We start from the raw sequence: 11,496 nt of genomic DNA on the forward strand, positions 1-11,496 counted from the left end.
TCGGCCTCCTAATTGATCATTGTAGTATAATTGAATGCCCTCTTTCATATATATGATACCTCCACCACTGGGACGTGGCAACAATTCTCCAAATCCATATGGGGAGGGGGGGGTGATGCTTGTGGACAGTAGGGTTGTACACTAGACATAAATAGGAAGAAAACTCAGGAGAAGGAATGACCTCTCATAAATATTTATTTAATAAATAAAACAAATAACCCTGCCTCGTTAAATCAATGAGCTTGGTGTTTTGCTTTCAAAAATAGGTTATAGAAGAAGTCTAAACTGCAGAAAATAAAAACATCCAAGCTGCCTTTTAAGGATACCTTGGAATATCCGTCTATTTTTTAACCATCGGACACTATTTTACGACAAAAACAACACAAATTACGGCAGCTCATTTGCCGCGTGGTTTTTAGAGCCATGTAAGGATTAGAGGGGCTGGTGGATAGCAACCACCATAGCAACCATGACGGTCAAGTGACTGGATTCAGCCCCGTTGAAAAAAATAGAATACCACCCTCAGGAGATTAATGATATTTAAATGATTATGACCATGAAGTCTTTATTTGCATGGGTTTACATTTCGTTCTGTGTAGCATGGAAAAATCGGAGAAACACTCCCATTCGGAATGCATTGGTTTACATTTCTTTCTTTGGAGCACAGTTATTTTTATTTATTTTCAGTTTTTGAGGAGGTGCTTCAAAGATGCTAATTTTTCTGCAATAATCCAAAATCAAATGGAAAAACCCGTTGGCTCTTTGTCAAGGGAACCCAGGGCGACGCTCACTTCCGGGTTGGCCAACACACGTCATCCCTCCACCACTATACTGTAATAACGCATGTTGAAGTTGAATGATAATGAATTAATTTATTCTTTATTCTGCCTTAGTATTTATTTATTTGGCAGCGACATGCAGTGTGTGTGTGTGTGTGTGTGTGTGTGTGTGTGTGTGTGTGTATAACACGCTATTTTATGTTGAAATGCGACGTAATCCAGTGTTCACGAAAACGTACGTGTTTCTAACAAGATGATATCATTAAAAGTTACATAAAGTAACGGTTTAATAACACAAAAGCAGGAAACACGTGAGCTGCATTTCCCATTCAGATAATAAAGATTAATAAAGATCATACACATTCACTGACTGAGGATTATTCAAGGGAAAAGTACATTTCTCGCTAGAAATGTCATTAGAAACACGTTAAATGGTGAATCTGTCCTAAAATATTGCATCTCCCATTCAGTTAATGCTGGGTTTTTCGTATCATATGCACATATGCACGCGAAATGGACGTATCCGCCCTCCACAGTAGTTAATGCTGGGTTTTGCGTATCGTATGCACACGAAATGGTCATTTGGCGTATGTAGGCTACTGCACGCATCTTGAAAGTGTCAAACCGTGCGATCTGTGCGCAAATTGGTGAGACTGGAAAAGCTGTCATATTCTTAGTTATCACAGACAATTTTTAACAATAAATGTTCTGTACGGAGCTCCTTAAGGGACAATAGGGAGAAAGCTCCCGGACAGAACCTTAGATGGAAGTCGTGCTTAGTGACAAATCACGACAAATACTTCCAATTGATATGCATGAGTTTGAAAATTTTGCTTTTTGACACGAACATTTAGAAAATACGTGTACCTGATCACGTTTCAATAGATTAAATAACGTGACAGTGTCACCTATTTTCGTGAGCCCGGGATGCCTGTACGCCGGCCATTATCGCCCGATGAAATATTCTTCGTCATATCTATCAAACCAAACATCCTTCACATTCGCCGAACGACGATTATGAAAGTAAAATGCACATTTCTCGCTAAAAATGTTTACATAAACACTTTTAATGGTGTAACTATTCTAAAATATCATATTTTCCACCCAGGATAAAAAGTATGTCCGCCATTTTCACAGAAGAATATCCTAAAAAACTATCCAATAGGAAAGATGCTCACATCGTCTATTAGAGACGTAGTGAGGCACCCCCCATTCCGTATGCAGAAGACGCCGAAGGGTACCTTTACCGTCACCGACCGAATAAAAAGGGTACCTTTCCCGTCAGTCACCGACGCTAAAGGGCCTTTGCCAACAGTCGGTATTTGACGTTCTCGGAGTGAGACTGTGTTGCTCTCTCTCGTATCGTTTTGTGGAGCACGTTAATTGTCTGAGAACACTCCCATTCAGAATGCATTGGTTTACATTTCGTTCTGTGTAGCACGAAAAAAGTCGGACTATCGTGCTCTGGAACACGCTTCAATAGATTAACGTTTGTGCGCATGAGAACGAAATCGCGTGATACCGGGTTGGTGCAACATATATCCCTCCACTAGAATCCCCATACTACAACAAGGAAAGATTCTCTATACTAGAGGAGGAGATCAACCATTTCCAGGCCCATGGTCATATTCTAATGTGTGGTGACCTCAACGCCAGGATGGGACAGGGGCCTGACATTATCAGCACACAGCGAGATAAACACCTACCAGGAGATGGGACCATTGCCTCTCCAAATTGTCCTGCCAGATATAGCTATGACAAAACTACAAACAAACATGGACTACAACTGTTCCAGCTGTGCCGCACCCAGGGACTGGGTCCCGCAGAGACCCCTATGGAAGATACACCTACAGCTCATATCTCGGCAGTAGTACTGTAGATTATTTTATCACAGACCTTAGCCTTGGGTCTCTCAGAGCTTTCACAGTCAGCCCCCTTAACACCACTATCAGACCACAGCATAATCACAGCCTACCTACATAGACCAACACCTAACCAAGAGGCTACATAAACATACACACTATAAACAAATGCACAAACAAATGGAAGGAGAGCAGTGTCGAAAAATATCTGAACACAATAAAGCAAAAACACATTCAGACACTTCTAGATAACTTCCTAGACAAAAACGTTCACTGCAACAACGAAGGGATCAACATGGCAGTAGAAAGCCTTAACAACATATTTGACATCTCAGCCTTACAATCAAACCTGAAGGTCTCAAACAGTCAAACTAGGAACAAAAACAATATTAACGATAAGTGGTTCGACAACGAATGCAAAAACACTAGGAAAACATTGATAAACCTGTCAAATCAGAAACATAGGGACCCAGACAACAACAATATCTGTCTCCATTATTATGAGACATTAAAACAATACAGAAACACAATAAGGAGAAAAAGCGACCAACATGCTAGGAACCAGATAAACTAAATTGAGGAATCCATAGACTCTGGAAAACACTTAATAAACAAAAACGGGAAGAATTAGGGTTTCAAAATGGAGATTTATGGGTAAATCACTTCTCCAATCTCTTTGGCCCCATTGTAAAGAATAAAAAACAAACACATCTACAAAATAAATTACAAACACTAGAATCAGTTATTAAAGATAATCAGAACCTAAGAACTACAAGACATTTACATTTTACATTTAGGGCATTTTACAATGAGTACATTTGCCATAAGAAGTGAAACAATATAAATCGCTGTCAGTACAGTAAAGATGTTCATAGAGCCGAGTGCAAGTACTAACAATCACTAGGCTAACCCATTCCCCGTGTACAGTAATGCTAGCAGCTACTGCAGATGTTACACAATTATTATGAATAAGTGCAATGTAGATTAAGTGCGTACAATAAGTGCGTAGATTAAGTGCCAGGACGTACAACATACAATGGTGGCCGGAAGGGGCTGGGTAGCTATGCAGAGTCGAGGTTAACATTGAACAGGTGAGTTTTGAGTCTTTTGCGGAAGCTGGTGAGCGACTCTGCGATTCTGACATCAGCAGGGAGCTCGTTCCACCAAAGCAGAGAATAGTTGTGACTTTGTTGATCGACCTTTGCTTGCTCTTAGCGATGGCGGTACCAGACATCCAGCTGAGGTAGTTGAGCGGAGGGATCGAGCTGGGGTGTGTGGCTTTACCAATGCTTGGCGGTAGGCAGGGGCAGTTCCATCAACTTGAATCTGATGCGAGCTACTACAGGGAGCCGGTGGAGGTCCCGGAAGAGGGGGGTCACATGGGAGAACTTCGGTAGGTTGTGCACGAGGCGCGCTGCCACATTCTGGATACGCTGCAAAGGTCTAATCGCAGAGGCAGGGAATCCAGCCAGGAGCGAGTTGCAGTAGTCGAGGCGGGAGATGACCAGTGATTGGACTAGAAGCTGAGCTGCTTCCCTTGTGAGGAAGGGCCGGATCCTGCGGATGTTGTAATGTGCAAATCTGCAGGATCGGGCCACTGCAGTGATGTTTGCGGTGCAGCATAACTGATTGTCCAGTACCACACCGAGGTTTCTGGCAGTTGGAGAAGGAGATACAGTGACGTTGTCAACAGTGACCAGTATGTCAATGTGTGGGCAATCTTTCCCTGGCATTAGGAGGAGCTAAATATTGTTGAGGTTAAGCCTCAGGTGATGGGCAGTTGTCCAAGTGCTGACGTCTGCCAGACATCCAGATATGCGTATTGCTATCGGGGCTTTGTCAGATGAGGGTAAAGAGAGAAATAGATGAGTGGCGTCAGTAGAGCAGTGATAGGACAAGCCGTGTGATGTAATTACAGAGCCCAGAGATCTGGTATAGAAGGAGAACAGAAGAGGCCCCAGTACCGAGCCTTGAGGGACACCAGTTTCAAGCGTGCAAGGTTTGGACAAGGAGCCATTCCATGTTATCTGATAAGTGCGATTCGTCAGGTAGGATGTGTACCAGGAAAGGTCAGATTCAGCAATGCCAAGTTCAGCGAGAGTGGCAAGGAGGATCTGGTGGTCCAACGTGTCGATTGCTGCGGACAGGTCGAGGAGAATGAGAACCGATGAGTGGGAAGAGGCTCTGGCAGCACGGAGGGACTCACCGCGAGGAGAGCCGTCTCAGTTGAGTGTGCCTTCTTGAACCCTGACTGGTGAGGGTCAAGCAGGTTGTTAGATGAGAGATAGCAGGACAGTTGGTTAGCGATGGCACTTTCCAGTGTTTTAGAGAGGAATGAAAGAAGAGATACCGGTCTGAAGTTCTGGATGTCGGTGGTATCAAGGGTCGGATTTTTGAGGACAGGCTTTATTCTGGCAGTCTTGAAAGACGCTGGAACAATGGCTGAAGTGAGGGAGGAGTTGAAAAGTGCGGTGAGAAATGTCAGGATGTCGTTTGAGACAGCCTGGAGGAGAGAGGAAGGGATAGTGTCAAGGGGGCAGGTAGTGGCATGGTTATGTTATTATTCTGTTGACCTCGTCGGAGGTGAGAGGGATAAATTGGGTAAAGACAGAGGTGGGGATGGGAGGAGGGAGGATGGAGGCAGGGATAAAAGAAGACCTAATGTCCTTTACCTTCTGGGTAAAGAAGGTAACGAAGTCATCAGCAGTGAGGCAGGAAGGAGGTGGAGGGGAGGGAGGGTTGAGGAGGGAAGAGAACAAGGAAAACAGTTTCCTCGGGTTTGAGGCAGAAGAGTTGATTTTGGTGCGGCGAAGGCAGATTTGGCTGTTGACACAGTGGGGGTGAAATCAGAGAGAAGGAAAAGATAGTGAGATAGATCATTAGGACAGCCTGATCTCTTCCATTTCCTCTCTGCTGCCTGCAACTCTGCTCTATAAGTCTGCAGAGATTCGGACAGCCAAGGAGGGGGGGTGAGGATCAGGCAGGTCTGGAGTGAAAGGGACAGAGGGAGGAGAGGGAGGATAGCAGAGTGTCTGAGGATTCCTCGGTGGATAGTTGAGAGAATCGATCAACAGAAGGTAGTGAAGACAGAACAGACGTAGAGAGACGTTGAGACAAACGTAGAGAGAGAGAGAGAGATTTGAGGTTACGGCGGATGGTGATGTGGGGACTAGAGAGGAGGGGGGAGAGGACTTCAAGGGGAAAGATAAAGCAACAAAGTGATGGTCAGACACGGGGAGTGGGGTAACAGAGAGAGCAGAGCTGCTGCAGGACCTTGTGAATATCAGGTCAAGTTGGTTCTGTGTGTGGGAGGAGAAGGGGATAGTGTCAAGTCAAAGGTGGCGAAAAAGTAGGTTAATTCAGGTGAGTGCAACTTCGCTGGCAGGATGTTGAAGTTGCGAAGGATAACGAGTGGTGTGCCATTTTTAGGGAAAGCAGCTGAGAAGGGCATCCATCTTGTTGTAGAAGTCATTAAGGGGACCTGGAGGACAGTAGATCACCACAATGAAGAGCTTGATAGGAAGGGTGACAGTGACAGCGTGGAGTTCAAATGCAGATCTGGCCATGTGTTCTAGTGGAAGGACCTGGTAGGAACACATCGGCGAGATGAGGAGTCCGGTCCCTCCTCCTCACCCTGATGGTCTTGGGGTGTGGGGGAATGAGTAGTGAGTGACTGTGGAGAGGGCAGCAGGAGTAGCAGAGTTCTTTGGAGTTATCCAAGTCTCTGTCAGGGCCAGGAAGGGGAGGGTCATGAGGGACGCGTAGGCCGAAATGGAGTCTGCCTTCTTGACTGCTGATTAGCAGTTCAAGAGTCCTCCCCACTTCAAGGTCCGTGTAGGCAAGGGTCGGTGGATGGCACAGATTGGATGGGTTGCTGCGCCGAGCAGAGGATCTATGGTGGCGTCGTCTATGAGTGGAAATCCTGAAGATGAGTGAAGTACGACACATAGCTACAATAGGCTTCCCTGGCCTTCCTCGAGGGACTCCCACAGACAAAATAAATTCTCTTAAACTAAAAAAGGCATGTGGTGTTGCATTCTAAATGAAACGATTAAATATACAGATCTCAAATTCCAATTGGCAATTCAAACTGGAATTATTAGCCCAATCCACAAAAGTGGAGATAAATTTGACCCTAATAACGACGGGGTCTGTGTCAACAGCAACCTCGGTAAAATTCTATGTATGATTATAAATAGCAGACTCCTTAACTTCCTGACTGACAATAATTTATTTTTCAGTGTTCTCCTGCTTTGTAGACTTCAAAAAAGCCTTTGACTCAATTTGGCATGATGGTCTGTTGTTTAAATTAATAGAAAGTGGTGTTGGAGGAAAAACTTACGATATCATAAAGTCCATGTACACAAACAACAACAAATGCAGTTAAGATAGGAAAGAAACACTTTGACTTCTTCCCAGAAAGCCAGGGTGTCAGATAGGGATGCAGCTTGAGTCCAACCCTGTTCAACATATACATCAACCAACTAGCAAGGACATTAGAACAGTCTGCAGCCCCCGGAAACACTGGTCGACACCGAAATCAATTTTTTTGCATTTTGCCTGTTGCTGATGTCCCCAACCAAAGAAGGCCTACAGTAGCACCTCAATCTTCTGCACTGCTTCTCTCAAACCTGGGCCCTAACAGTGAACCTTAGTAAACCAAAATACCAAAATAACCAAAATAATGATATTTGAAAAAAGACCCAGCCTCAACAAATACACATTCCACCTAGACACTGTTGCTCTAGTCTAGAGCAAACAAAAAAAAAAAAAACTATACATCGGCATAAACATGAACGCCACAGGAAATTTCAACAAAGCTGTTAATGACCTGAGAGACTAGACAAGGAGGGAAATTTATGCCATAAAAATAAATATCAAACTAGACATCCGAATTAAGATCTGGTTAAAAATATTTGACGCAGTGATAGAGCCCATTGTATGGAAGTAAATCTGTGCCATCGGATTTTGAAAATAAAAAGCCATTGAATTCTAAGCACTCAATATTTATGCATTGAAATAATACATCTGGATTTTTTGCTTATGAATTTAACTCTTAAAATGTTCAATACATCCTATTCAGCTTTATTTTTCAGTGTTAAAAATTCGAAATCAAATTGTGGAGGTCGTGCGGCGTCTGGCCTGCAGGGGGAGTATGGAGCACTGGGACTGCTGGGGTGATGGGGTCTGATTGCGGACAGGTGTCTGCAATCTGATCCAATCAGGAAGTGTGTATTTATGTGCCTGCTTGTCTGTCAGTGAGGGGTTGAGAGAGAGGGAGAAGGAAGACGCTCTCTGCGAGCCAGAGAGAGCATCGTATGACCAAGTGACGGACGGAATGAACATTCAACCTTGTCCTTTTTGTACTTGTGACGTTGTGTTTGTTTGTCCGAAGTGGAAATAAACAGGAGTTCTCTCCATTTCACCTAAGAACTGTGTCCCGACTCCTGTGAACCCGTTACACAAATAAGCCAGGTTAAAAAATGAAACGTAAATATTTTCAACGTCCTCAAATTCAACATGCCAAATTCAGCTGCAAAATTCAATGTTGGATAATTCAGTGTTAACATCCGGGGACACAAGAAGAGCAATCGATCCTAGATGCGAGATCGCGGTCAAGCAAGGGGAGCGGGAATAAGAGCATCACTCGATTCTTCTTTTTTGATACAAACGTTAATTCTAAACAGCATGTTGCACAGTAGCCTATAGTAGGAAATGCTCAAAGGTAAATCAATGTCATTAAACACTGACTAACTTTTTATGGGGAGAAGCAACGGTGGTGGACCTTACTAAATGCCCTATATCCATTGTATCAGTCGGTAAAATGCTAATCAAATCAAATGTATTTATTAAGCACATTTAATAACAAGGTGAGGGGGGGGATCTTATGTTTTATTTATGTTTTTGTTATAATGCACACCGTTTTTGTTTTTTTTACTGCAGTATGAAGTGAACGATGAACTTGTATGTGAAGTGTGTGTGTGATTGCAGTGACTTGGCTGGATTTACATGCAACGTAAGAGTAATTGTAGTGGGTCAAGGAGCCCAATTTATTAGGGCACCAATTTGGGGCTATCTGCCGAGGTCACTTTGCCTACGATTGGTGTGGTGCTGGGGCGATCTGTGATGTGATGCTGAAGCCCGCTGCTGACTGTGGAACGAGAGCGCAGAGCCGACAATATTGCGCAACTGAAGCGGCAGCAGCCTGTAGTTCCAGTGGAAGCACGGCGTGCTTCGGGAAGAGGCGCCCGACAGCAACCTGCCTTTAATTTGTCATCCTCATATCTGAATCATGTCACTCGGTGCGGAATAGTGTTTTGGCTCTGCGCGCTCGTTGGCTCGTTGGTTCACACAATAATTGCACTATTGCACGTGTAGCACCTGGAAATAGCCCTGGTAAAATTATTTTTGTTTGTTTACACGTAATATATTATTTTATCTTTATTCTGTCTAGTAATGCTTTGAAAGATAGTTTTATTTTAAGTTATGCATTTCCATACCTTGCCAGTAGGTGGCTACATGAGTAGTGAATTGTTCTTACAAGATACCATAGCGGTTTTCAATAGGTGAGGCGCGCCTCCCCTGGGGGGCGCCAAAGAGCCACAGGGAAGGTGCGACACGTAGCAAAAAAAAAATACACATCTGTATTTTACATCTGAATCAGCTCTATTGATATCGGTAATTGTGCGTGCGTGTATTAGTTTTCAAATGCATCGTTTCCTTGTCCCAAGTCACCAGAAGTCAGCATTGAGGGAGGAGACGGTGGAGAGGACGACTTGCGTTTTTTTCTCTCTGCAGTGCAGCCCCGCATCGAACACCTCTGCGCATCAAGAGCGAGGCCTCATGGTTCTCACTGATATGGACGATTTAAATTGAAAGTCAAAGTTGTGTTGTCTTGAATGCATAAATTGGTTTGGCCATAGGGTCGACGCTCGTAGTGCAAATTATGTGAATTTGACGCATTTTGTTTGTTGTTTAAAGGGAAACTTCACCCATTTCCATTAAGCTTTGTATCGTTAGAAACCCGTAGCGCAAATTATGTGAATTTGACGAATTTTGTTTGTTGTTTAAAGGGAAACTTTGTGGAAATTGCAATAAGTAAAGAACACAATTTCGCACGTTGAGCACACAGCCGTGTGACTCGTTTATTTTGTCAAAGAGGAAGACCGGAAATCAAAGCGTGCTGAAGGTCAACAAATCCTGCATGGGCTGTGACGTCATGAGACGCTCGTAATCCTTAAAGGGACCGCGATCCCTGAACCACCAAGAACGTAAATGACATGCAGCAAACAACAACACAATTGAAAGAACAACACATAACGAAATACTGTAGGTGAATTATGTTACGGTCACTACACGGGTCCCCCCAGAATTCACCATCAGAAGAAAACAAGAACAAAACAGTCATCGCCGGGGCGGGCGTATTAACCGGCCACAACGGCTGCGTCGTACGGGGGGTCGAGGAGCCACGGTTGCGGCAGGCGTCCCGCCATGACACGGGTATGGGGCATGGAGTGTGGGAGTTCCGGTAGGGAGGGGAGCAGGGGGCAGGCCCGGCAGGGGCAGAGCTGGAGGTCGCCCGCGCCGCGGGGGCTGAGCCAAGTCAATGGGTCTGGCCAGGTCCAAGTGAGCTGGCTTGAGGCGGTCAATGGAGAGTCGCTCCGGCCTGCCGCCCATGTCCACCACAAAATGTTTGTCCCCCGTCTCCAACACCCGGAACGGGCCCTCGTAGGGCGGGCGTAGCGGTCCCCTGTGGGCGTTGTGGCGAATGAAAACGTAGGCAGCCGTGCGAAGCCCAGCGGGGATGTGCGACTGAGGGAGGCCGTGACGGGAAGTGGGGACAGGTGCGAAAAGCCTCGCATTGTCCAGTAGCGTGGACCGCTGGAGGGTGGCAGACCAAGGAACGGTGGTGCCAGGGATGAAATCCCCTGGAACCCGCAGCGGCTGGCCATAAACAAGCTCTGCGGAGGACTGTAGGTCTTCCTTTGGTGCAGTCCTGATGCCAAGCAGTACCCACGGGAGCTTGTCGACCCAGTTGCTGTCTTTGAGGCTGGCACGAAGAGTCCGTTAGCCTGTGGGTGATATGCGGTAGTGTGGTGGAGTTTCACCCCGAGGCTCTGTGCGACAGCGCTCCACAGCTCAGACGTAAACTGCGCGCCCCGGTCGGAGGATATGTCGGAAGGAGTGCCGAAACGGGCAACCCAGGTGCTGATAAATGCCCGTGTCATTTCGACAGATGCTAGCGACGTCAGTGGCACAGCCTCAGGCCAACGGGTGGTCCTGTCAACCATGGTCAACAGGTAGGTGAAACCGTGAGAGGAGGGCAGAGGGCCGACCAGATCCACGTTGACATGGTCAAAACGTCTCTCCGGCACTGGGAACAACTCCAACGGGGCTTTAGTGTGGCGGTGCACTTTGGCCCGCTGGCACTCCAGACAGGTGTTAGCCCAGTCCCTAACGTCCTTCTTGAGGCCATGCCAAACAAACCTAGCGGCCACCAATCTCTGACGCTTTCGAACCTGGGTGGGAGAGACCATGGATGTCATCAAAAACTTGTCGTCTCCACACCGTGGGAATGATTGGACGAGGACTGCCTGTGGAGACGTCACACAGGAGCGTGGTGCCGGTAACGCCAAAAACCACATCCTCTATTTTCAGCCCTGTAGTCGAGGTCCCCAGGAGTTGCACGTCTGGGTCTGTGGTCTGGTCCGCTGCAATGCGGTTGTAATCCAAACCAAGATGGACCGCTCCTACCACAGCCCGTGACAGGCAGTCCGCCACTTGGTTGTCCTTACCGGCAACGTGCTGTAAATCCGTGGTGAACTCGGAAATGTAGGACAGATGACGTTGCTGGC

At 46.0% G+C, this 11,496-nt stretch overlaps 1 protein-coding gene across 1 annotated transcript; it reads right to left on the reverse strand.

Annotated features, from left to right (window-relative positions):
• Positions 1-10,045: 10,045 nt before the first annotated feature.
• On the reverse strand, positions 10,046-11,178 carry LOC132474171 (uncharacterized). Its single transcript, XM_060074701.1, is given in 2 exon segments — positions 10,046-10,677; positions 10,680-11,178. Coding segments are annotated over 2 exon segments (1,131 nt in total).
• Between the last annotated feature and the right edge of the window lie 318 nt (positions 11,179-11,496).

The sequence above is a fragment of the Gadus macrocephalus genome, chromosome 2 (genome assembly GCF_031168955.1).
Source record: "Gadus macrocephalus chromosome 2, ASM3116895v1".
NCBI lineage: Eukaryota > Metazoa > Chordata > Actinopteri > Gadiformes > Gadidae > Gadus > Gadus macrocephalus.